Source organism: Amblyraja radiata, chromosome 23, assembly GCF_010909765.2.
Source record: "Amblyraja radiata isolate CabotCenter1 chromosome 23, sAmbRad1.1.pri, whole genome shotgun sequence".
Lineage (NCBI taxonomy): Eukaryota > Metazoa > Chordata > Chondrichthyes > Rajiformes > Rajidae > Amblyraja > Amblyraja radiata.
In genome coordinates, this window is record NC_045978.1 from 5,750,447 (window position 1) to 5,778,402 (window position 27,956).

Genomic DNA, 27,956 nt, shown 5'->3' on the forward strand with positions numbered 1-27,956 from the left:
ATGATCTTTCCAAACAAGATTTTATTTCCACTTTTATTTTACACCAGAGTAACTGTACACAGCAATGTGGGCGCTTTATCACTTTATATTTTGTAGTCAGATTATCACGACATAAATAACGAGAGAAAGGTTGGTATAAAGAAACTAGAAGCATTAAGCCTACATAGGATCAAAATGCATTAGGACAAGAGTGAACATAATCATCACCAGCCCAGTACTAGATCCTCAGGATATTCCTACTGCACACGAAATCAAAGGACATTCACTGTGCCGAAAGCCTCAAAAACAGTGTCTTTAGTTAAACTGGAAAGCTTCACACCAGTTGCACACTTGCAGCCTGAAGATAGCTTTGCAAATACTGTAATGCTTCTGCGTTCAAACTTGTGCTGATCATGGATGGCACCTAAAAAAAAGTATTGTACCATTAGTTATGTTATTGTGGATAACTAATCAAAATATTCAAATTCACGAATTTCATGATAAACAACAATTTGTAAGCAGAAATAATGCAGATTTCTTGATGTTTCCCCAATTTGAACTCTACATTTCTTTAAACTTTTCATATTGTTTATTTGAATTAAATCCTCGAAACCTGTGGTCTCTTGCAAAGTATTCCAGCAACATTTTATGTGTTTAGTAAATACATAAACTCATATTGGCACAAGCATAATTTCAATTAGGTCATTTGGCTTCTGGTGCCTACCCCACTATTAAATAAGATTATAACCAATCTTTAATGTCTGCACTGCTTTTCATATTGCTTGATTCCCCTATTATATAAAAATCAACCTCCACCTTGAAGCTTCTACTTTGATCAATAATTTCAAAGATTAATCATCTTCATATGTTCTCATCTCTGATCTTAGGGCAGCAAATGCCTGGGAATGTCATCTCCTGCAACCTCCAAAGTCCAACACCACGTTTGGGTCAAACATGCTGGAAAAGCATTCAGACTACTGCTTCTCAAAATAATTAAAAATAGGCAATAACTCACGACCTTGCAAGCAACACCAAAATTGCAAATATTAAATTAACAAGTCCAACTGAACCCCCCTTACCTGCATCCACCGATAACTTGCCTGGCTTTGTCCTGCCCCACTACTCTTCCGACTCCCCCCACCACAACAGTCTGAAGAAGGGTTGCGACCCACTGACCGGCCCACTGAGTTACTCCAGCACTTTGCGTCGCCAATTGAGATATACACTTTTTACCAAAGCTCTCTTCCAACAACACAAGAACCATGGACCCAAATACAAATGTTGGCTGTAGATAATTATTTACATTATATACATTTATCAAGCTAAAGGGATGACAATTTTACAAATATAAATTACTGGAAGACCGAGTTAAACTGAGAAGCAGATTCCTTCCATGACTCAGGCTGTTTTCTAAAAGATTAATAACAGAGATGCAGCAAGTATTCTGTCCAGGATGCAGGATAATTGTTCAGGATTAATTTTCACTGGAATTCTCTACCTGGGGGCAAATTATATCAGGCCTCTAGTATCTGTACAGACCCTTCCAGTAAGGAATCTACATTTTCAGAAATAACATTAAGTTCAATATGGCACTTAATCAAAGCAGTAAAAAAAAAAAAAAAAACTCCTGTTCAGTTCCCTTTCTCTTTGCTGCCACTGAATGATAAAAGGATTTTCCTCACTTGTACAATAGGTAAGCATTCACTATAGAGGAGATTTATTCAGTTCCTTCTCAATGGCAAGTCTAATACTCACTCTGCCTGGACATGCCGTGGAGAGCTTGTGAAGGCACTGGGCCAGATGAACTCTTGGATTATTCACAGTTGCACCAATGGGGTCGTGTTCTTTCTTTCCTGCAAAGGCCAGCTGGGAGAAAGCTGTCTGATAGCCCGGTGCATCTTCTATATCAATGAAATGCTCATCTTCAGGAATGCTGTTATCTTCAGGCAACTCAAATAAACCAATAAGAGCTTGGAGCAAAGGAGTCCTGTTTGAAATTAATATTAGTGAGAAACAACAAAGTGAAACATTCTCGAATAACTACAGGTCCACCCACCGATTTTCCAGCACCTTTGGTTCCAAAGCCTTGCTGGATTATCCGTTTTGCTCGACCAACAGAGGTCACGGCCTCCGAGAGGAATCAAACGGTACGGCAACAGTCCGCCGAGGTATTGGCCTGCAGAGCCGGCAATGAGAACGGCCTCGGGGGGCAAATTCGACCTGCCAATCGGCGCATAAGTCATGTTGTGGTCGAGATCAGCAGCTTCACCCAGTCGAGGCACCACTTTTTCGAGGGGGATTTCAACACACTCTCCTAATTATGCCCAGATTAGTGTTGGACCACCAGTTGCTGGAAAATCGATGGTGGACCTGTACCAATAATTAACATAAACCAATAAAAAGGATAAATAAGGGGAAATTAAACTGGATCATACAAGATGGGCCCATCCTGTATCCCTTTACCAGGTGAGCAGAAGATGTAAACATATTTTATGAAAGGAATAAATGTTGAACATAGTTGGGAGTCCCGATATTGCCACCACCAGAAGCTATACTAGTCTTGACTTTATGAAAGTGATCATACAAAATCAATGGTATACAAAAGAGTGAATGACAGTCTAAAATCAGTGTTCAATTGTAAGTTTTTTTCTATTTTCACTATTTGCAGTCACTATTTACTGTCCTTCAACAACACACAAAGAATCCATCTGAGAGAAAAAGTGACAATTTCAATTTATGAGATTACTTATGACTAACTTATTGAGTTAACTCTTGTTCCCTTAACAGTTTCCCAGGTAACATAGACACAAGCAATGCAGTGTCTTCCTCACTCAGATGTCTGTAATGAAACAGGAATGCCACTTACTGCAACAAATTGTGCTGGATCTAACTCCACTTACATCAAAACAAAAAAATGCTTGGGTCCAAATATTCACAATATCAGCAACATTTGGGAAGCTGGTTGGCCGTTTAACCTATTCTGAAACAACTTTAGACCAAGGTGACATTTGGTACATTGGCCTTCATCAGTCAGGGTATTGAGTACAGGAGTTGGGACGTTCTGCTACAGTTGTACAAGCCGTTGGCAAGGCCACATTTGGAGTATTACATTGAGTTTTGGTCACCCAGCTATAGGAAGGATGTCGTTAAGCTGGAATGAGTGCAAAGAAGATTTACGAGGATATTACCTGCGCTAGAGGGAAAGGTTGGTCAGGTTTGGACTTTATTCATCGGAGCACAAGCGGCTGGGAGTGATCTTATAGAGATGTACAATTTCATGAGGGAAATAGGGTGAATGCAGAGTCTTTTGTTCAGGGTATGGAATTAAGGACATGGGTTTAAGATGAGAGGGGCTAGATTTAATTGGAACCCCAGCTGCAACTTTTTCACGCAAAGAGTGATGGATATATGGAAGGAGCAGCGATAGGAGGGAAAAAAAAAACTGCAGATGCTGGTTTGCAGGTACGAGTTGGGCCGAAGGGTCTGTTTCTGTGCTGTGCGACGTATAATCGCAGGATGAAATTCAAGCAACTTACCACTGTTTAGTATAGTTAGTGTCCATCATCGAAGGACATTCTGTTAGGATCTTCGTAATTCCTACCGCACAAATCTTTTTCTCAATTTGCCCAGATACTTTCTGAACCTCTGGAACAAAAATTTTTTCTAACACCATACCGAACATTCTGCAACAAAACACAAGTTCATTATCTTGGAAAATAAAGGTACAGACCATAGATGTAAGCTTTATGCAGCTGAGAACTATTAATAGCTTGAAAGTACAAATTGGACACAAACATTAAACAGCTGTGCAAACACATAAAGCATAAAAATAGCTCAGGAACATCCAAATCAAATGTTTTTCAATAATTTTCAACCTAAATTCATAAGTTCTAGAATTAGGCCATTCGCCTATCAAGTCTACTCCGCCATTCAGTCATGGCTGATCTCTCTCCCTCTCAACCCCATTTTCCTGCCTTCTCCTCATAACCCCTGACACCCGTACTAATCAGGAATCTATCAATCTCCACCTTAAAAAATATCCACTGACTTGGCCTCCACAGCCGTCTGTGGCAATGAATTCCACAGATTCACCACCCTCTGACAAAATAAATTCCTTCTCATCTCCTTTCAAAAGGTAGTAGTAGACCCCCTCGGTCATGACTGACCATGGGTGATGCATCCTAGTTTGCAGGTGACGTGTGGTCGGATGCAAGCCTGGGCGATGTCATATGGAGGACAGGCTGTTGCCCAGGCAGCCCCTCTCCACGTCGCTGATCGATCCAAAGGAACAGCAGGGCCGTTATAGAGTTTGGCACCAGCGTCGTCACAGGAGCTGCCAGAGCGAGGTTGTAGACAACGACGAACTGCCTTAGGGGCTCCGGATTTCCTTGATGTTTACTCCAGGAGCCTTTTCCATGACTGGATATGGCCACAAGGCAGTGGAGGTTTTAAATCAGAGCTTTCCCTCTCCTAGATGGACTGCCTTCCCAGGCTGACAAGCCCCATCTGCCCGAGACTCGTGGGGGCGGGAGCGTCTACCTTCCCGTGCAGGTCTATAGCACCTGCCCACCGTCTAAAGCTACGTCCTTTTATTCTGAGGCTACGGCCTCTGGTCCTAGACTCTCCCACTAGTGGAAACATCCTCTCCACATCCACTTTTTGAACAAGTTGAATGGAAGTTTCCCTTTGCATAAACAAAATTTGCCACGTTCAAACATTAAGCCATTCAGTGGGTCAAGCAGCATTGTGGAGTAATGCTGCCTGACTGCCGTGCTTCCGGCATCTGATGTTTTTCATTTTCAATTAGTGTTCAAATATTGGTGCTTTATCCACCGGTGTGCATATAAATGGTGGGTGAGGAGCAAGGAGACTGAAATCCACATTCATGCACTTTACCGGCACCAACACAAAAGGTGGAGGATATTTAAACTTCATATTACTTTTCATATTTCATCTAAATTGTACTCACTTTGGCTGAATGCCATCAAAGATTTCCTGCAATGCTATTGCTCCATATTTCACAGCATAAAGATTAACAAACACTAAGAAACCTAGGAGGCAAAAATAAAAAGAATCTCAGAAATTCAACATACGGAAAATATTATTCTCTCAAGATTTTCGAAAATATAGTGATGGTGGTGGATTATACTACTATCACAGCTTAGCATTTATTGACCCAACCATGGAATTATTAAGTGGAAAAGAAAACACAAAGCTTTGACATTTTGCAAAAAAAAAATCAATGAACCACAAACTTACTTTTAACAAATTTTGTTGTTTTTGAACTCTGAAGTCGTTGGAAAAGCAAAATGAAGATCTGTTTCCGGTACTGGTGTATGACATCACTGACAGAAGAAAAACACAAAGAACAAACTGTTAGAACAGCTTGTATAATTGTCAATGCCCAAGAAGTTGCGTAAACCTGGTCTTTACTTACGGAGGCATGTGTTCAATTATACTGTTAAGCAGGTAGAACCCTTGATGATCATTTGCTTTGGAAGCAATTAGCTTCTGGAAGACTCCTAGCAATCCTGGCTATGATTAGAAAAGAACAGAAAAAGTCAGAAAAGATGCAGTCTACATCCTATAACACCTGCTTTAATCTGTTCACGGCACTAAAATTCGGAAGTGGCGGCGCTGCCCTGGCAGCAGCGGCTCGCCTGCAGTCCGTTTGTTTTTTACTTTTTTGTGTTGTTTTTTTCGTTTCGTCTAGTTAAGTTTTTGGTTTTTAGGTTGTGTTTATGTGGGGGGGGGGGGGGGTTGAAATGGGGCTTGCTGTCTCTCCCTTCGGGGGAATGCGACTTTTTTGTCGTATCCCCCTTCTCTGCCTCCGTCTGCGCTGAGGCTGGCGACCTCGAGACTCCAGAGGCAGCCTGTCAGGACTCGCCCTGGGCTCGCTACCGTGAGGGCGGTCCGGCTCGGGGCTGGAACGGCGCTCCCGTGAGGGGCTGTGACGCTCCCGTGAGGGCGGCCTGGCGCGGGGCTGGGACTCTCCCGTGAGGGGTTGTGGCGCTCCCGTCGGGGCAGCCCAGCTCGAGGGAGGAATGGCGCTCCCGTCGGAGCGTCCCAGCTCGAGGGTGGAATGGTGCTCCCGTCGGGGCGGCCCAGCTCGAGGGAGGAATGGCGCTCCCGTCGGAGCGGCCCAGCTCGAGGGAGGAATGGCGCTCCCGTCGGAGTGGCCCAGCTCGAGGGTGGAATGGTGCTCCCGTCGGAGCGGCCCAGCTCGAGGGTGGAATGGCGCTCCCGTCGGAGTGGCCCAGCTCGAGGGTGGAATGGTGCTCCCGTCGGAGCGGCCCAGCTCGAGGGTGGAATGGCGCTCCCGTTGGGGTGGCCCAGCTCGAGGGAGGAACGGCACTCACGTGAGGGCGATCCGGCTAGGGGCTGGAACGGTGCTCCGGTGGCTGGGACGGCGTTCTGGCGGCGGTGACCTGAGTCCGGGGTTCAGCGGCTGCGTCCGCTGGACTGGAGGGCGGCAGCTTCGACCACCCCGGGCCGCGGTGTTTGAGCCGGCCCGTTTGCGGGGTTCAGTGAGCCGCGGGACTGTTTGTGCCATCGCCCGGTGGGGTATCGCCTCAGCGCAGAGGGAGAAGAGACTGCAGCCCTAAGATTTTTGCCTCCACCACAGTGAGGAGGCGCTTGGAGGACTCACTGTGGTGGATGTTAATTTGTGTTTATTGTTGTTTATTATTGTATTATTGTATGTATGACTGCAGGCACGAAATTTTGTTCAGACCGTAAGGTCTGAATGACAATAAAGGTAATTCTAATTCTAAAGACCAATACTGGTCAAGAGTCCGTATTTGTTTTGATCTGGTTATCAGTTTCAGCTCTTCACCACTATTGTTTTACGTCAGATCTTTTCCTGTCTGTGCATCCCTCCTATCACAAATTTCAAAGAAAGTTTTGTAAGATACTTCCCCCAATCTGCTTTACGCCAGCACCACATAAAATAATTAAGAGAACATACAAACTCCGCACAGACGGCACCTGTGGTCAGGGTTGAACCCGGGCCTCTGGTGCTGTAAGGCAGCAACTCTGTGCAACCGCTGTGCCACCCACACCCAAATCGTAGTAAATTGGAATGGTCTCTTCCAATTAATTTTATGATTCTTTAGCCAAATAAGCTACACAACATAAGCAGATATTTCTTAATTATTTTATTCTATTTTAGTACCAGAGTTTTAAATAAATATTATTTGAACCTTATTTTGAAGTATATAGTTTTAATAAAGGCTAAAGATGATACGTACAATTTTATCCGCTGCGTCTGTGGAAATGGAATTTGCCCCCTTCTCCAGGAAAGCCTGAAGTAGTCTGACAAGCGGTGGGATGTTCCCAATACGTTCCCACAACAGTGGCTGCAACAAGTGCGGGAAAAGACCCATGTAGCACGGGGAGATATCAGCAGTGTGTATCTCAAGGAGCAGCGACATCACTTGGAACACATATGGGAGGAATTCTAAAAAAGTAGCAGAGAGAAAAACAATCAAGTTAAGGCAGGTGTTTATCCAAAATTTCAAGTCAGTTTAGAAGATTACTGAAACCAGTGAACATGAGGGAACAACCAATTTAAAATCTGGCAGTCTTTGTGTATATATTTGCCTACTTGAATCAACTTTAAACAGGTCTCTGTGCATCCCCAGTCTGCTAAACAGGTATAGGTTTATTTTTGTCACGTGTACCTACGTACCAGATACTATACATAATACAATCAAGCCAAACCCAAGCCAAGTACAATAGGTAGAGCAATGGGGAAAATACAGAGTGCAAAACATAGATCTCAGCAATATAGTAAACCAGTTCCACAGATAATGTCAAAGGTCCACAAGACTTCAGTACCTTCTGAATCAAGTATACCGACCACAACAATAGACTACATCTAACCTCCAGACTGTGCAGAATTTCCTTATCGAAGCTGGTAAAGATATAGCTGGTCTCCGATTTAAACTGTAACCCTTAAGTGAACTGTGCAACAATTGAAACTATGAGGAACAATACTCACCTTGCACATCATTCTGCAATATTTCAGTAAACACTGGGAAGAGAGCCTCTTCAAAACTCCTCACAGTTATAGGGTTTGGTTTACATGTTATGCGCACGGAAAGGCAAAGGGACTCAAATAGGTAATGGTTGAAGTGTGGCTTGCTCGGATTCTAGGACAAGACCAAATTCAAGTTAACTGTGTAATAACCAAAATAAGCAAAGTAAAGATTTATACTTTACTTTTATATTATCATGTCGACAACTGATCAAGTGACCCATTAATTGAGTGAGAAATATTGATTAGAAGCTGAAAGAACTTTCCTTTTAAGTGGCATGGACATTTAATGTTCACTCAAGATATTCAACAGGACCTCAATTTATCACCTCATACACAATATAGTGGCTGTCAACATAGCCCCTCTCGGTACAGAACAGTAACCCAACAGCAGCATCTCAAGGTGATATATTAATGCAAGAACAAAAAGGAATGGTAACATCGTACAGAAACAATGTTCATTAAATCTTTAGGCCACTACATCGGAAAACAAAATATAACAGATGTGAGAAGATTTTAAATATGCAGGCCAAGCAGCATCTGTGGCAGGGGTCGGCAAACTTGTTCTGCATAGGGGCCAGGACGTATGTCTGTGAGCGGATGGCGGGCCACATCTATCACGTGTACACATGGATCCTGCCCCGGATGGCAGGCATCAAATCACGTGTTCATAGAAGGTAGACAAAAATGTTGGAGAAACCCAGCGGGTGAGGCAGCCTCATGCAATCCTTGCCTGTCTCACCCGCTGAGTTTCTCCAGCATTTTTGTCTACCGTCGATTTTTCCAGCATCTGCAGTTCTTTCTTAAACGTGTTCACAGAATGTGCGCGGCAGTGCCGGCAGCTTTGCGCAGGATGCGGTACAGCCAGAGCGCGGCGCGCCAGAAGATTACGGGGAAATAAATCCACCTGCGGGCCGGATGATTTCGGGTTACATTCGCATTCGGCCCGGGGGCCGTAGGTTGCCAACCCCTGATCTGCGAGGAAAATAAGTTGGCATTTTGTGTAGAATAGCATTAATGTTTCAGGGCTGGGACCCTACATCAGAATAGACTTGAAAGTTAAGTTTCTCTTTGCAGATACTGCTTAACTTGCTGAGTGATCCCATTATTAAACATGTAAACCAACATCTATAGTTCCTTGTGTCTATGATCTGATGGATATTTGAACTATATTAATCAAAATGAGAGCTGATAATTCTTAAAACAAATTTGAAATAATCAAAGATAATAATATTAAACTTGCTTGTTCAAACAGAAGCATTTTGAACATTAAAATTTAATTTTAGGATAAACAACAAGATACAGTGAATTTGGAACAGGTTACTTTACCTTGCTAACAACCAATAGCTTCTGTGTTAGCTGGATAATCAGTGTGGGAACGTAAGGAACAATTGCTTCCTGAAGAAGTGAGAAGCTTCTCATAATAGCTGTCAACACAAAGAGAACACATTTAGACAGGTATATGGATTGGATAGGTTTAGAGGGATGTGGGCCAAAGATAGGCAGGTGGGACTACTGGAGATGGGACATGTTGGTCGGTGTGGGCAAGTTGGGCCAAAGGGCCTGTTTCCACACTCTATGACTCCAAGTTGACATTATTTCCTTAAACATCCTCCCCATGGCATATGGGACAACTGGCATGCTAACTCAATTGAATAAGCTGGTTAGAAAACACAACAATGATACGTGCATTATCAAGTCTTATGTAATGTACAATACGCAACATTTATAATTTTTACTCTTCCGTAAAAGGCTGGATAGTTTTTGTACTAATTCATAATTTACATTCTAACAAGCAGAAGGGGATTCAGTTGAAGGAACTGAAGAGGGCAGCTGTTTATTTGAGTACTCTATAATGCGATCTTAATTCTATTGAGCGATTTAATTACAAACATACAAAACATATTTTATACTCTGATGTTTGCAAAGCAAGTTCAAACTGTGTCTAATTGTCATTTTCACCTTAAAAACCGGAACTATTTTCTTTTGTACTTAAAGGACCCCATTGAAGTGCATTCCAGAAAACATCTCTAAAACTTCAATGAATTTCAAAGTAGGAACATATGATCAATGAATGGTGCTTTATTCGTCACATGTACAGAGGCACAGTGACATTCATTTTTGTATACAGTTCAGTACAAGTATTTGGAGCATCATCTGAAGTTCAATGAACTCAAGTGAAGCTATTAAAATGTCACTGTTAAATTCTTCTCACCTTTCATAACATACTCATTTTCAGAAGACCCAGGTAAAGTCAGGGCTTTAAAAAGGTTTGTTAACAGGTGCTCAACCACAGGGGCCAACTCCACAGGAGATATTCTGGAAAGGGAAAAACAATCACTTGCCACTTACACAACCGGCACCTTTCACCAAATAGTTTAGCAACTCGATATCGATTTATTTAACATAACTCAAAACAAATGAAAGCATGTCAAAATTCAACATCTTTGCATACTAGACAAATAGACCTCAACTGCTATATAATATTGAGATACTTACAAGGTGGCATTGTTAGGTCCTTTCATAGTGAATATCCTTTCAATAGCGTGAGCAGCATATGTATGAACAACAATGTTTTCTGCTTGTAAGTGGTTAATTAACAGTGGGAGGGAGACCAACAGTTGTTCCTTGGGAAGCTGTTAAATTAACATATTACTTTTACAGTAGCAATACTATAACAGACAGAAAAACACCCCAAAATGTTTTTTTTTAATCTAATTGAGGTTGCATATCTCTATTTACAAATTAAACTTTAACATAGTTTAGGACAAATTGTCATAGAACGTATTGTTATAAATGTAATTATGGAATTCATATTTTATTTACAGATTACAATTTATTTTACACGGAATTGTAAAACTTGCCTGGTTCCGAAAAATCATAACATATTTAATGGCATCTGCTTTCAGTACAGGAAATTCATTCACTGTGAACGAAAAATACAACACTTAGGCCAGATAGTTTTACCGACAGAGCGATGAAGGAAGAGTTTAAGACTATATGCCAGAAAAACAAATTTAGCATCTATAATACACAATACATTTATATTGTAACACATAATTTGTGACTGCTACTAGTTAAGCACGCGAACCAGTGGAGCAAACAAGCTGCATTAATCAGTCATTTTTTTGTTTGCATGTGCATCATCAGTAAATAAGTGGATTCAAGTTACAGGCCTCTCTGCAGAGCAGGTTACACATTATTGCAGTTTACAAAACTGCATTCAAAAAGTACTTCGATTTTTGATGGAACATTTCAACTTACCATTTGGCGACTTCAAGTCAGACAGTATGTGATTAACAAAGAAGTCTACCAGATTTACAAGCTCATTTGCTTGAGTTATCCCATGCTGAAAAGAATGAGTGGGTTGGGAGGAAAAAAAAGACACCAGTTAATATTTAAAACAAGGCACAAGAATATACAAATGCTTGAAAGGATCAAAAACACAATACCTTTTGAGTTTGAGCTTTGGAGGCAAGCGATGTCACAAGATAAATTGCAGCATCTTTGTGCTTCCAATTAACAGAAGGATTTTTGGCATATTGTTGCAACATAGAATTGACGTAGCCAGAGAATATTGCTGTTACAGGCCCTTCAAAGTATTTGCAAAGACCACGCACCAAATCGCAAGCTGCTCTTCGTCTGGTATCGATGTCTGCCGAAATTATAAATCAATTCATTCACAATTGATAGATACTTTTTGCAAGAGATTGGATGAAAATAGGCATGTAGAATGGTTTATAAAATTACAAAGTATAAGAATGATGAATGTTACAAACCAAAAACAGCAGACTTTATCCTATCCCATAAGCTGTTCAAGTTTTAGATTCAACTCAATGACAGTTTTAACTTTACACATTATTTTGCATTCGCCACCAATATCCTACTATTTTTATGGTCCTGGACTACAATGACTGATAACCATTACAAATGGCAAACTGTGTGCAAACAAAAACTGTATATTACTCCCTTAGAACTCCTAAATTTCATCCTCTTTAATATTCTTTTTCAAGCAAATGATTTTTATTTGTCAATTAACCTTTGTTCATGCCTGGGTTTAAGCTACAAGGTCTGATGTTGAATGTATGCAATGAAACACATAAGCATGAATAACTATTTCTTGACATCTATCAAAATCAATTTTAAAGATGAAAGCAACAGGATGATGCCAACAAGTTCATTATGACAAATACAACACAAAAATTACCTGATCCCTCCAAGTCCCTCCTTATATACTCCTCAGAATTATCTTCAAATGTTTCTTCATCAGCAGCTATAAATAAAAACATGTTGTTGATGGTAAATTTGGAACGGTTTTTCTTTTGGTCATTGCAATTGATTCTGGTAGACTGTTTAGTTTAGATGTACAGTTGTTGAAACAGGCCCTTTGCTGTTCATTTGGTTTACTCATATTAAGCTACAAGTACATATTTTAAATTATGACTGATCCAAAATCATAAAATCCGAAATTCTACTTAAAATTGTAATACAGGCTAATTATAGACACACTGATGAAATCCTGAAAACAATTACATGATATTGGCAATTACTAAACTCATGCACACTTTCACTCAATTCCTCAGTCAGATTTAAATACTACCCCCATCAGGCCCTTTGTATCTTCATTCAAAACTCTCATGAATTTAGGTGCTATGTTTTTTTTGCAACTCTTCCAGAGAAGAGTTCAATCTTGACATCTTTTACATTTTGTATTTGAAAACGTAAACTTCTTTGCAGGCGTTTACCTCGGAATTCCATGTTAGGGACAATCACTTTTTCACAGATACTGGTCAAAGTATTCTGATCCTCAAAAAGATGTTTGTAGTGTGGTCTCTCACAAACCGATGCCAGAAATTGAATAGCATTACTTACCAACTGAAAAAGATACATAATAATTAACTTTCTACTTGGTAACATTTAAAGCAGAGCATAGTTCATGCTCTTCGAGAGTGTGGAAATGCTCTATGGCAAGTATCCTCCTCAAGAAGAAAGGAAAACCCAAGAGTACTCAACTGTGCAGAGATCATGGATAAGCATTTAGGGCCAGTAGCATTGTGAAAATTATGAAAAAAAGAGAATTTCCCAAAAAAGAAATTGTATATTAAGAGAATTTAGTACCCGTTACATATTATAATTTCATTTTAAAGATGGCAATGAGAAGGAAAGTTTACAATCAAAGCTGCTAACACAATCGAAGATGAAGACTGGCAAATTTTGCTTTGTGAGTACTCAACTTTTAGTTATTGATCTTGAACGAGTTACACCATGGAGGAAGCAGAAATAAACGATATATGGACAGAAAGAAGCTATAATGGGCGGCACAGTGGCACAGACATCTGACACAGTATCAATTCACCAAATAGACCCACTACAGATGTCAATTCCAGAAAGGAGAAAGACACAGAAATTATAAGTAAATGCGAAAATTCAACTTCTGAACCAGCAACAAACGCCTTTCACTGCACCTCAGTAGATGTGACAATAAATTAAACTAAACAATAAAAATATTCAAAAGAGAGCATTTTAGAAATTAACATGTTGCACCCATTGAATACTTACCAAGTCATATTTAACTTCCTGTTTGGTTGTAACTAGTAAATTCCAAATAGCAGTGACAAACTGCGGCAAATAGGGCTGGAATTCCTCATCGTACTTCTGAGCGTAGAGAGCAGCATTGTCACAAATCTGAGACTTAAGCAGCTCCAGTAAACCAGCTTCCTCTTCATCCTGCAAACAAAAAGAGCATTAGAACTGTGAGAAGAATAGTTGAAAATTAAAGTTTTTTACTTTTGCTTTGGACACACGCAGCATTTCATGCAGTGGTCTAGGAACAGAGCATTAGTAGCTAAATAAAACTACAATTCTGTTCCAGACCACAGAATATCTGTACTCATACTAGGGGAATGAAGTCAATTCGCACCTCAAGGCAAGACTTAAGCATCATTGATCAACTGTCATCACAGATGTGTAAATAAGATGTTCATCTGACAACATCAGGTCTGAATATTGTCCAACATTCTCTCCGCACATACTGCCTGAACTCGTGAATTCCTGCTGCACTCGAAGTTTTGATGGAGATTTCAGCATCTGCAGTTTCTTGTTCAGTATCTGCAGTTTCATCAAATACCACTGTTAGGTATTCCTGTTAAGCCCAGGAAATAAAGTTGAATTAAGAAATGCTAAAATTATTTTAACCAACTCTGATAATATTGAGCATTTTAGGTGCCTGGCAAAATGGAGGATTTCTGCCTTTGCAAAACCTGCTTGGCATCTTTTTGCAAAGGCTGCAAAGACCATGAGGATCATGGATCCAGAATGTCTGTGGCCTGGGAGGAAGTTGAGTACAGGGTGGTGTCCAGATGTCCTTTAATTGATAATATGTATGAGAGTTTTGCAGAAGGAATGGTATGTTATAATACTATTGTTAAATATGTTGCATGGTCTTTGCACCACAATTTGTGATTGGTCAAGAAGAGGGGCCTTGCCCAAATTGTTTACATTACCTGATAAAATGTTTCTTTACTTAATGGAACCCCACCCCATGTATTTCGCGCCAAGGGTCCGATATAGTATAAAAGAGGGGCGAGCACATGAGAGTGTGTCGATCTTCTGGGGTAGCACTTGGGGCCGTGCTGACCGTCTGGAGGTGTCTATTCGCACGATGCTGAAGGGCTTGGACGAGTAGAGACAAGGATCGGACTTTATTCAACTAATGGAGAAAAAGAATAGGTGACATTTCAGGTTGAAGCCCTTCTTCCGACCAGAAATCCATCCTTTTTCTCAAGAGATGCTGCCTGACCCGCTGAGTTACTCCAGCAATTTGTGTCCATCTTCAGTATAAACCAGCGTCTGCAGTTCCTTCCGACACATCTATTCAATTCATCTGTATAAAATCTATTTGATTTTCATTGTAGGCTAATTATAGACAAACATTACCAAAGGTGGCATGGATGAGTGAAGGACACTGCATAAAGTAAACTTAATCACAATAGCATTTCAGTAAATAGCAAAGACAATACAAAACAGTTTTGCAACACAAGAAAAGAGGTGTTTACCTGAGTGTCCTATAATCTGAGGAATAACATGATTATAAGTGCACACTGTGCGTTGCAAAACTCTTTCAGATACAGATTTTCAAAGCACAAGTGAACCTCTGCTTAAACATCTCTAACAGTAACTGGAACTGTCACTTACATCAGTCTGTAGCAATTTATTATCCAAAGTGAGCAAACTATGAAAGTTTGTCATCCACGTTTCCATGTTGTCTTCAAAGAATTCTGGCAAATCCTGGTGAGAAAAAAAATATATTAACTTCACATTAACCTGGAGGCAGGTCATAAATTGCAGCTCGGATCATTGGAGACTTACCTGAAAATTTAAACTGTAGAATAACTTGGCAATCAAAACAAGGGATGAGAAGAGGACCTTCAACACATTTACATCTTTGGCATGTGTGTGGCACAGCTCAATAGTAGTCTGCAAAAAGTTTTATATCTCAGTCATTATATTTGACAATAAACATACAGTGCTCAAATCTCAATTGAAAGTCAAGTTTGAAATCAAAAGCAAGGCATCAATCCAATTCAGAAAATTGAAATCTTAGCCATTACTATGATGTTCACCGTGCAGTCACCTTAAAGAGTGTAGTCAGGGGTTCGGCAAAAACGTCCAATACCAGTTTAATCTCAGTCCACAGTTCATTTGATTTAAATTCGTGTCGATACCTAATAGCATGACAAATTAAGAGATAAATTTATGTTTCCATGGAAAGCATAAATGACCAAAAATACCTCAACATCTTTCACTCTCAACAAGCTACTTTAAATGTGTAAGAAGGAACAGCAGATGTGGGTTTAAACCAAAGATAGATACAAAAAGCTGGAGTAACTCAATGGGACAGGCAGCATCTCTGAAGAGAAGGAATGGGTGACGTTTCGGGTCGAGACCCTTCTTCAGTCTCGACCCAAAACGTCACCCACTCCTTCTCTCCAGTGATGCTGCCTGTCCTGCTGAGTTACTCCAGTTTTTTTTGTGTCAAACTACTTTAAATGTAGGCTCAGGAAATAGAATGTTAAGATGGGTGGCCAAGAATATTCCATGTAGTTGAAATTCAGATTTTGATCTGAATATTTGAGTCTCAATCATGCACCTCACCTTCAGAGCACTCAACTCTAGTTCAAAATTCATCAGTACAGCCCATGAGATAAATAAATGGTCTTAAATAAGCTACACAACTTTCAAACCATTCCAATGCAGTGTACCATCAGCATCTGGTCAAGATTATGGATAATTATCCAGGAAAAGCCTGTCCCTGAAAAAGGCCAAATCCAAGCCCAGCCAAATGTAATGCAATTACTCACGAAATACCTGATCACCATACTAAGCTTAGACTTCACAAAAAACACTTGGTTCCAGACTTCATTACGATCTTAATCCAAACATGGGCACAACAGCTGAAGTCGAGAGACAAAACTAGTGACTATCCTGAATATCAACGCTGAGTGCGGAGTCAGAAAACATTGGTAAAACTTTTTTGAAATCAAGGGGGGAAAAATGCAGGTCAACAGGCTGCAATGTAGATGTTGTTGCAATTGCAATGTGGATGTCTGTCACTTGGACATCACTGCATAAGTGCAGTTCCAACAAGTCAAGAAGGCACACCAGTGCAATCACTTGATTGACAGTGATCCAATATCCTCAACATTCATTCCCTTCACCACTGACATATCATTACCATAGTGTACCATTTGCAAAATGCACTGGACACATCAGGATTATCCAAATCTCTTCCATCAAGGCCAGATAAAGACGGCAAATGTCACCACCAGCAAGTTCATCAAATCATGCAACATCGCGACTTGGAACAAATTATCATTCCTTCGGTGTTATTGGGTTGGAATCCTGGAACCCTCTGACCAACAAACGGCAGAGGACTGCAGTGGTGCAAGAAGAGAGCTCACCTCTACTTTCTCAAGGATATTTCAGGATGAACAAAAATACTCACTCAGCTGGACATGAATTTATAAGAACTATTAAATCAGAAGTTTTGATCTATTGCCTTGTGAGATCAATACGAGGACACAGATTAACAAATAATTTAAAAAAATTGCAGCCACCCAAGTTTACTGGGACTGAAATATCAGACTACACCACCCCCCCCCCAACCTAACTCCACCACCCATGCACAAAAAGACAAATACCTTTTAAATAATGAGTGCGCTGTTCGAAGTACGCCATTAATTACATGAAAATCTCCACTTTGAAAACGGTTAATCATTTCTGTTAGAAGATGGGGCCATTTCTGTGGAAAATCTTCGCGTCCAATTATACTGATGGCGTCACTCAACTGCAGAAGAATATACGTGAGCAAGAAACTAGAATAGTACATCATAATTGTTTTCGTACATGTAGAAGCTAAAGAATTACCTGTTTCTGAATCTGCTCAGGGCTACTCAGCATCAAATTCACAATGTTGGCTTTAATAGCTACCCTGTCTGCTTCACATATTTTGTTTGGCTCATCTTCAATCTGAAAAATATATAACAGACATACAGGTGGTAGTAACTCTGATTATCATTATTGTATTGTTAAAGATAATATTTTAAAATACTTGATTACTTCGTTATTCCTTTTTACCTTCAGATTATTAAAACTTGACAAACGTTTCCTATTCTTGATGCCTTGAGAAGGTATTAATAGTGTCATACAGCTCAGAACCTGATCCGTGGCACCATATCCATGCCGACCACCAAACACCGCTAGATAACAATTCCATTTAACACCATTCATTCCATAGCCTACTGAGCCTTGGTGCTCATCCAGATGCTGCTTAAAATATTGTGAGAGCACATGCATTTGCAACCTTCTCAGGCAGTGAGTACCAGATTTTCAACTACCCTCAGGGTGAAAATGTTCTTCAGATCCCTTCTAAATCTCCTACTCATATCATCAAATGATATGAGTATCATCTGCACCTTCATGTATCAAACATATCTGCTTTTCCCAGTTTTCTTACTATCTGAGTGTGACCAGGACTGCACATGATATTTCAGCTTTGGCCTAACCAATGTTACACAAAGGTGGTCAAAGCTCCATATGTCCTGGTTAATAAAACAAGCAACTTACTCAACATCCTATCTACCTATGCTGCCTCCTTCATGTATCATTGGACTTACACAACACACAAGGAGCAAAGGACTCTTGATGTACAAGTCCTACCCTTATTTGATCTCACTTCCCCCCCACAAAATGCATAACCTCACACATATGAGAATGAAATTCTATCTGCCCAACTTACCACCTGATCAAATCATGCTGTAGCCCAAGTCTAACTATCAATAATATTATGTAATCAACAGATTTACTAATTACTCAACCTTCCCTGTGGGGTCTTGTCACAGGCCTTACTGAACTCCATGGAAATCATATCAACCATCACAAGTTGAAGTTCACTCCCTTATTTACACCTTCGCTTCAGTACAAGAACTGTAGCACATCGAAGAAATAAAAACGTCAAGAATTTCTATCTTCTTTTCTTGTGGCAGTCATTTCCCCGTTTCTGCCATGAGAACTGTAATATCTGAACACCATCTGTATAATTAAGACAAGACATAACTCCCACAGCTTACTTACAATTCGCCAGTTTCTTTTGATGTAATTCTTGAAAGTTACACTTGAACACACTTTCATGACATTATCTTGAGACTTTTCAACAAGAGTTAGCAGCAGCAATGGATAATTTTGGTTTCTTTCCACTGACTCGAGGAACTTCTCAGCTGAAAAGCAAGCGGTTTGATTTAATTATGTACTTAGAAAAACAACTTCCCTCGTGTCCAGTCTCCCAGAAAAGAGGTGAGCATTCTATTTGTCTTTTTAAATGATTCCTGCATCTGCCTCTGACGTATTATATACAAGTAAACTCAGCTATTTTCTATCCTCTATTATTTAGCAATTTCGCCTTTCATTTCTTTCTGCAAAAATTGAGATTTCATTGGTCCCAGAGAGAAATGTCTGGCAAACCTCTGCCAATTTTCTTGGTCTTGGTATTGCAATAATTCTGCCTTTCTTTAAAATAGATACAAGATGCTGTAGTAACTCAGCGGGACAGGCAGCATCTCTGGATAGAGACCTTCTTCAGACTGAGAGTCATGGGAGAGGGAGACACAGAGATATGGAAAGGTACGGTCAAAATGAGACATCAAAATGGACGAAGATCAAGGAACATGTAGAATAGATCATTGTTAGCTAGGGGAATGTGTCAATGAAGCATACAAATATAAAATTTAACCAAGAGGACAGTCAGACTGGTAAAAGAACTAGGATGGGGGAGGGATGGAGAGAGGGAAAGCAAAGATTGCTTGAAGTTAGAGAAGTCAATATTCAGACCCCTCGGTTGTGAGCTGTCCTGAGCAAAATATGAGGCGCTGTTCCTCCAATTTGTGTTGGGCCTCACTCTGACAGTGGAGGCAGCCCAGGACAGAAAGGTCAGTGTAGGAATGGGAGGAGGAGTTAGTGTTTAACAAACAGGAGATCAGGTAGGTTAAGGCGGACTGAGTGGAAGTGTTCAGCAAACCGATCGCCGAGCCTGCCTTGGTCTCGCCGATATACAGGAGTCCTGCATGCCTGGAACAGTCCGCTGAGTTACAGTAGATGAGGCTGGAGGAGGTGCAAGTGAACCTCTGCCTCATCCAAAAGGACTGTCGGGGTTCTTGGACGGAGTCAATGGAGGAGGTATCGGGACAGGTGTTGTTTCTCCTGCGGCTGCAAGGTTAAATACCTGGGGCAGGAGTGGTATCTCATTTGCAAAACATGGTTTACGTAATTTTCTAGTTCATCATCTAAACTATTTATCAATACAACAAACAGCTGCAACCTAAATACCGATCCTTGCAGAACACCACCAGTCACATCCTGCCAATTTAAATACCATATTGTAAACACAAAATGCAGTACACCAGATTGAAGTGCAAGTGATTTAGTGTTTTGCCTGCAACGACATTTTCCCATCCCTGGATGATGGAAAGGAAAGAGACTGCTTTTTCACCTCTTCCCTTCCCACCATCCAGGGGATCAAACAGCCTTACCAAGTGAAACAGCAATTCACTTGCACTCAGTAGGCCGAGACTAACACTTTTAATAGCGGTTAATTTCAGTAAACTTTACTTGAAACACTAAACAGTGCAATCGTAATATATTTTTAAGTGGATGGCGGTTTTGAAATAAGTGGTCAGTTTTTCTGAAGAACAATGCATAAATTAAGAATGGACACAACAGACTTCAATTTGGTTTTAAGATAAATAATTACCTGGTCTCCTAACTGCAGGGTCGGGGTCAAGAGTCTTCCTCAGAAATTCAGACAAGGATTGCAAATTGGCATCACTGAGATCCATGATCACAAATTCTAAAATAGAAAATATTAATGACATGAAATTAATACTTAACATATAAAAGTCCTGTACTTTCAAAGACTGCAAGAACTTACACGGCAGGCTATTTCCAATAACAAAAAAGACATGAATTGTAAAAGACACTCTGTTTGCATGTGCTCTTATTAGCCTTCGGATTAAATAAGGATTTTTCCATGAAACTACTTCTACAGCACAAATGAGCCACCTTCTCCATGTCATTGCTTTTCTGAGGTCAAGAAATATTCTGCTCTTCTAATTCTTGCACCAAAGCGGATGACTTCATTTTCTCCATCACATTCCACCTCTCGCCAATTTACTTAGTTAGTCAATTCTCCTTAAGGCCTCGCTGTACCCTCCACACAACTCACATTGCCAGCATTACCAAACTTGGAAATAGTATTTTGTCCACCCAAATCACTGAATGTGAACAGCTGAATCCATGCACTAATAAGCGAGTTCGGTATTACAGCTACGCATGCCCAGGTAAAGGGTCATTCGGGATAAACATTCTCGCCAGCTGAGCCACTGTTTGTACGGACCTGCGTATTCATTTCAATTAGATTTATAAATAAATGTATCCGTCAAATGTGTCAGCAGTAGGCCACAGCGTGCTGCAGGCTGCACAAATCCACAATTGTATCTATTCAAATTATTGACTCAATACAGCACCAGCCTTGAAAATGCAAGAATGTCTGGAACGAACCTATCAATTATCAAATCCCTGGCATTAATCCCCGAGTCACAGCCATTCAAATTCAACATTGATTTACACAAATTACAAGTTGTGTGGTCAACCAATTGTGGCAGTCCTTGCATTGCTATCTAAACAACCTTCCTGCATTGAAGGAAACGAGGATAATGTACTGTGTTGGAAAGGTTGGAAAGTTCAAATTGGATTTGAACAGGCTGGTTCAAATTTCGAGGTGGGTTGGCTTAAATAAAGATGCTGTTGCTTTAACCTCTGGGGTTGGTTCCAGTCTGTCAGGGCACACAGTTTGGAGCCGGGTCCGGATGACCAGGCAGTGATAATTTTGAGAATTTGCAGCTATTTGAACCGCAGCCAAACTAGGAACTTTACTCAGCAGTGGGTTGCAGCTCCCCAGCTGACGGGACCTGTTCTCGCTCTCTTTGAAGTAGGCGCCGCCCACCCCAGCGAGTGGGCAAATGCGGAGCCAACCCATAATATGAGTGGGAGCATTTTCTCAGTCAGACTTTGTCGACAGTTCGGGTGGGGGATCAGGGAGCGAGAGAGAGCAGGCGATGCCGCACAGGCGGAACAGTTTAATAACGACCCATTAAAATCCGCCCTTCAGCCACTCGGCAACCTGGGTTGATCTGATCTGACAGCCCTCTCGCTAACTCGCTGCGTGCTCGATTCTAACGCAGAACCTCCACAAAACCTTTGGGCTTCGGGTAACACCTGCACAAAGAGCTTCTGCTAACAAGGGCTGGCGAACTGTGCTGATCAACGTGCACTGGGCGAGGTGGTTGGGGGAAACGCACCGCAACCACCGCTGCCTTGAAACAACACAGACCCTCCACTCAATCTATCCAATACTAAACGGCAGGCATTTGGCAGATAAATGTTTTATATCGGATTGGCGGCTCCTTCATAGGGTCAACCTTGTACTCAGTTTTCCTGAGGTGAATCCTTGCCTTAACGGTAGCATCAGCCCACATCACACTGATACAGTCGCTGCCTGCCTCAGATTAAATATATTTTTACACATAAATTATGAATAAAGATAAGAAATGTTTCAAACACAAGTAATATCTTCTTATTCCAGTAGCAAACACATTAAGGATTAAATGAAAATAATAAATTCTTTAACTTTTTGAATATTTCATAATTGCAGATTAATGAACTGAACTAGAACTGGGACGTGTAAGTCGTGTGTGAACAGCAGAACAAGAAAGGAAGCTATTGAGTTGACAGAATTCTAGATTAATTCCTTGGTAGAATAGTCAACAATTTATACAGTTTATACAGCGCTGCATTCGCTTTTTAAAAATCCAAATGACCTTTGACAAAACCCATGACTCCTTGCGTTTATCGAGATCCCAAACTCGATTACTTCTTTCCAACCCATAATGATTTTATTTCATGACAATGTGGGATTCCTGTTCAAAGATCTTCTGAATGGTAACAATTGTGCTTTTATCATGTCAAATGCAAACGCACCTGGAGATTCTTTTCGTACAAACAGACCAGTAGAGTATTGCCATACCCATGCACATCCCCGATTAGCAAGTATACAGAAATAGTTCATTGATCCCACATGCAACGCGCATCTTATTTTGGTGCCATTTTTATAGTCCAGTCCACTCTAGTTATTATGAGCGTTGCCCATCCCAGGCTGCTGGGGGCCTCCAGCCATTGCCTTCCGTGGATATGTGGATCGACCAGAGAACACACATCCCTCTCCTCGTCTGAAGGATCTCGACCCGAAACGTCACCCATTCCTTCTCCGCAGAGATGCTGAATGTCCTGCTGAGTTACTCCAGCATTTTATTTCTATCCCTCACCTCGTCCGCCTACCTTTGTTCCCCGGGGCAGCCGACCTCAAGGGTACAGTGGGCCAGAACCTGGTTCAGTCTCCTCTCTTGTATGTCTCGCTTCTCCCAGGGCATGTCTGTTAGCGCCGCCGTCTACACTCGACCAGTCTAGGGTCTTCGGGGGACTAATAGTGGCCGGCTCCCCCTTCCAGTCCGCGGTCTGCCGTGTCCTGTGTGTAAGGAACCGGCTTGGCAACTACCCCTTCCAGGCCGTGGCCACCACAACTCCAACTACATCACATCTATCTGTTCACCCTTATCTACTGTGTTAACAACAACCTCAAAATAAAAAGAAACATGTTATGCTTTTCATAAATACGTCTAACCTTGCCAAACACCCTTTTTATTTCATTGTTCCATAACCTTCCCCCTGCTAATCATAGCATATTCTATTCTATCAAGTTCAGGCTAAACAGTGTGTAGGTCCCATTTTTTCTCTCCGTCCTTTCCAAAAGTGTGGAGTTAGATTTATTAGTCACCCTGTCAAAGCATTAAAATAAAGATCATGGTTCTAAGGAGTTGTCAGCTTTCCATCCCATTAATACAATAGACAATAGGTGCAGGAGTAGGCCATTTGGCCCTTCGAGCCAGCACCGCCATTCACTGTGATCATGGCTGATCCCACAATCTGTGCCCCGTTCCTGCCTTCTCCCCATATCCCTTGACGCCGCTATCTTTAAGAGCTCTATCTAACTCTCTCTTGAAAACATGCAGAGAATACCTCCAATGCTATTCTTTTACCACTGCTACTTGGTTTCAGGTCCTTTATCGATCTTACTTCTCTATTTCGGTGAAGTCTTTCGTGCCCTTTTCTTTTAATTTTTATGCCATTTTCTTATTTCATGGTATAATTTCTTCCTGATGTATTCTTAAAGGGAACCACATTAATATTTCATAACATTTTCCTCTTTACATACCTATCATTTTCAGTAAATCACTTACGCAATCAACTCTCCTTTCATCAATTTATTAGTTTACTGAAATTTCCTCAATCCTCATGTTGTTTATTTTGGCGAGGCTAGGCCTTTTACTTTGACACAATACTATCTTCAATTTTGCGTTAGCCCCAGTGGGGCCACTTCTATTGTCTTAAAGGGGATATATATTTAATGTAAACTATGTATGTTTTATTTAAACAGCTTCTATTCAAGTTTTCCTTTACACTTTATTTTTATTGCTGAATTTAGAAATTCTCTCAATCCTCTGGATAATTGTCCTATTTGAATGTTTTTTTCTATTCTTACATTTTTATGTACGGAAATGGGCAGACAATTGAATCAAGTTTAATTCTAAGTAATTATGTATTTTGCTGGGAAGAACGTGAAGTAATTGAAACTGGAGGCACAGTTCTAAAGAGAGTACAGGTTCAAAGAAATCTGTGGACATGTACATAATAGTTTGATGAACGTTTCAGGTGAGAATTAGTTACTAATGCACCAGGATCCTATGCTTTATGGGTAGTACCATAGAGTAGAAGAGTGAAGGAATCATGGTGAATGTATCTGAATGGATAAGAATTTGAAAGACACCAAGGAGAGTGTCAGCGACTGAAACTATCTGGATCACTATTGAAAGATGTAATTAACAATGTGCCACACCTAATGGCGTTCTGCGCTGTGAAAGTTGAGATAGAAAATAAGTGCAGGAGGAGGGCATTTGGCCCTTCGAGCCTGCACCGCCATTCATCGTGATCTTGGCTGATCATCCACAATCAGTAACCCGTGACTGCCTTCTCCCCATACCCCCTGATCCCGCTAGCCCCTAGAGCTCTATCTAACTCTCTTTTAAATTCATCCAGTGAATTGGCCTCCACTGCCTTCTGTGGCAGAGAATTCCACAAATTCATAACTCTCTGGGTGAAAAAGTTTTTTCTCATCTCAGTTTTAAATGGCCTCCCTTTTATTCTTAGACTGTGGCCCCTGGTTCTGGACTACCCATCATTGGGAACATTTTTAATGGTCCTTTTATAATTTTATACGTTTCTATAAAATCCCCACTCATCCTTCTAAATTCCAGTGAATACAAGCCCACTCTTTCCTCATATGACAGTCCCACCATCCCGGGGATTAACCTCGTGAACCTATGCTACACTGCCTCAATAGCAAGGATGTCCTTCGTCAAATTAGGAAACCAAAACTGCTTTTGGTCTCCTAATTTTAAAATTATGCTTAGACCACATTTCTTATTGCAGTTTTGCTCATTTCAAATTCCCTTTTCAACTCCATTATCTATGAGGTATAGGCCCCTTTGCCCTTCAAACCTGCCCTGCCATTTACAATAATCCTCCTCGATTTATTCATCTTCAAAGTATTAATATTTTTCCCCATAGGTGCTAATAGATGTATCGAAAGACAATAATCCAGTTAATTATAATATTGATTATACGATAATCAATGCAACTATAACCCGATATTAGTACTGTTGTAAAATAGCACATATTTAGAGTCTGACTATGCAAATGTAGTCAGCTTACTTGCAAAAATCAAAATAATACAAGGATAAACAAACAGAATAGTGGATAAAAATATTTCTGCACTACGAGCAAATATATTTGGGATTATAAAAAAAAGCACATCAATACAATGCCAATGTAATGCTGAAGCTCAAACTGGGCAATATTACAAACAGGCTGTCTGAACAGTAGGGATGTCAGCACAGACCATTGTCTAAATTCTATTGAATTATATTCCTTTGTATTATCTCAAAGGTGAATTTCACTGTGCTCTGATGACAAGCACATGTACGCAATATCAGAGTTAGAAATGATGTGTATGTTGTCAAGCGGTGATTGAGGGATGATTAGTTTCTCTTTGGTGGCATTGATTGAATCAAGCCACCTTACATCCTCTCAGACTTTGTCAAATTCTCTAACTTTGCTAACTCACAAATTTTTTCTGTATTAAACCAGGCCAGTTCTGCCTGTTATCCATTTGTACGTGTGTTTTTCCTTCTCCACTCATAAAGCCCACTTTTTAGTAAATTTGACTTAAGGAACCAATGCGCCTCTAGATGCAGCATTAGATGCATTCCTTTTGTTCTAACGCCGCAACTGAAAAGTCATTTTCCTCATTTCCCAATTTTGATCTTGGGCTTGAAATGTTAACTTTATCTTTTTGCAGATGCTGTCTGACCTTCCCAGCCTTTTCTATTTTGGTTAATTAATATGCATCAGAGAACAAAACCTGGCCTTATTGGGACCTCGGTACAGATATATCAGCCAGATGTGGAAACACTAATTCCCTCTATCACTCTCCACATGTAGCTTGACCTGATTCTTTCGAGTAGTTTTTGCTTTATTGTAAATTCAGTCCGAGGTCATTCCAACTCATTTCCCGCCAGCCATGCATTGTATTATAGAGTTGCGTGGGCAGCCTGTATTTGGGTATGAGAATGGTAAAGCAGGCAATGATTGTGAAGGGGAGAGTTCAGTTTAGTTTATTGTCACGTGTGCCGAGGTACAGTGAAAAGCTTTTGTTACATGCAAACCAGTCAGCAGAAAGACAGCAGTCAAGCAGAAAGTGAGTGGCTGCTAGGCTTCATCCTGCACTGTATGTGGGTGTAAGACTGCTGATAGTTAAGGGGAGAAGCCGAGGCTTCATCAAGCACTAGAGTTGGGTGCAAGAATGCGGAAGCAGGCAGTGATATTGAGAGAGAAACTATGGCTTCTTCCTAGCCGTTGAAGTTGAGACTTCATTCTACACTGGATTTGGGTGCAAGAATGCTGAAGCAGGCACTGATAGTGCAGGGGCGAGACTGCAAGGATTCATCCCGCATGTATGTGGGTGTAAGTCTGCTGATGGTGAAGGAGAGAGAGGCTGAGCCTTCATCCCGCACTGTATGTGGGTGTAAGAGTGCTGTTAGTGAAGGGGGAGACTGCAAGGCTTCATCCCACACCAGGCCCTGCTCCTGCAGGTCACGAAAACATGCGGAGGGAAGCAGAGCTGATTGACAGCAGCCTCGGCCAATGGCATTGGCGAGTTAAGCACGGTGCTACACACACAGGACCCCTCACACACATACACGGGCCCCCACACTCACACAGGGCCCTCTCACACACACACGGCTCACTCACACAGCCCCGTCACACACACACACGGCCCCCTCGCTCACACACACAACCCCCCCCTCACTCACACACACAACCCCCCCCCTCACTCACACACACACAACCCCCTCTCACACACACACACAGGGCCCCTCACACACACCCGCCCCGGATCACACACACGTCCCCCACACTCACAGCCCCGTCACACACACACAGGGCCCTCTCACACACACAATTCCCCCCCCCCCCCCTCACACACACACACACGACCCCGCTCTCACACACGGCCCCCTCTCATACACACACCCGCCCCAGGCCGCTGCCCCGGATCACACACACACAGCCCCGTCACACACACACGGCCCCCAATCATACACACACCCGCCCCAGGCCGCTGCCCCGGATCACACACACACAGCCCCGTCACACACACACGGCCCCCAATCATACACACACCCGCCCCAGGCCGCTGCCCCGGATCACACACACACACGGCCACCTCACACACACACACAGCCCCGTCACACACACACACAGCCCCGTCACACATACACACACAGCCCCCTCTCACACACACACCCCCGCCCCAGGCCGCTGCCCCGGATCACACACACACCGGGCCCACAGTAACCGGCCGCCATCAGCGCCTCAGGATGAAACACGCCGCCCCCCTCACGTTCAGTTCAGTCGCCGTCCGCTCGCGACCCAGCCGAGCCCCGCGGTACCGATCGTGCCCGGTCCCCGACACCCAGCCCCGCGGTACCTGCTCCGTCCCCGCGCCTCCGGCCGCAGACGCCGACAGTTCAAACACAAGGAAAATGGCGCGCTGCCCGCCGCACGCATGCGCGCGCCGCCGCTCCCCCCCCTTCCTGTGTCGCGCTTGCGCACTGCGCACGCTCGGCCGGCTCCGACGTTCAGCACTGCGCAT

At 41.8% G+C, this 27,956-nt stretch overlaps 1 protein-coding gene across 2 annotated transcripts; it reads right to left on the reverse strand.

The window, feature by feature from the left end:
* Positions 1–10: 10 nt before the first annotated feature.
* Positions 11–27,897, reverse strand: cse1l (chromosome segregation 1 like). 2 transcript variants are annotated; one of them, XM_033041453.1, is made up of 26 exons: positions 27,792–27,874; positions 23,759–23,848; positions 20,322–20,417; positions 18,650–18,792; positions 17,444–17,545; positions 17,218–17,363; positions 15,651–15,741; positions 15,386–15,493; positions 15,212–15,304; positions 13,577–13,744; positions 12,763–12,892; positions 12,225–12,290; positions 11,470–11,672; positions 11,282–11,366; positions 10,882–10,943; positions 10,517–10,653; positions 10,233–10,336; positions 9,347–9,444; positions 7,982–8,132; positions 7,230–7,438; positions 5,417–5,514; positions 5,239–5,324; positions 4,949–5,030; positions 3,516–3,662; positions 1,735–1,966; positions 11–403 (listed from the first exon to the last, which is right to left on the reverse strand). In XM_033041453.1, the coding sequence occupies exons 3-26, from the start codon at positions 20,404–20,406 to the stop codon at positions 314–316; spliced, it is 2,916 nt and encodes a 971-aa protein (XP_032897344.1). In that variant the 5' UTR covers positions 20,407–20,417; positions 23,759–23,848; positions 27,792–27,874; the 3' UTR covers positions 11–313. The 2 variants fall into 2 exon arrangements, with proteins under 2 accessions (XP_032897344.1, XP_032897343.1); XM_033041452.1 differs by lacking the exon at positions 23,759–23,848 and having other exon boundaries at positions 27,792–27,897.
* Positions 27,898–27,956: the final 59 nt, after the last annotated feature.

Excerpts from the sequence above, each read along its gene's own strand:
- cse1l (XM_033041452.1), bottom strand. The coding sequence starts at position 20,406 with ATGGATCTCAGTGATGCCAATTTGCAATCCTTGTCTGAATTTCTGAGG. Across the intron at positions 10,944-11,281 it reads TGACTTGAAGTCGCCAAATG|TGAATGAATTTCCTGTACTG; the intron begins GTAAGTTGAAAT and ends TTTCGTTCACAG. Across the intron at positions 5,325-5,416 it reads ATAATTGAACACATGCCTCC|TGATGTCATACACCAGTACC; the intron begins GTAAGTAAAGAC and ends TTCTTCTGTCAG.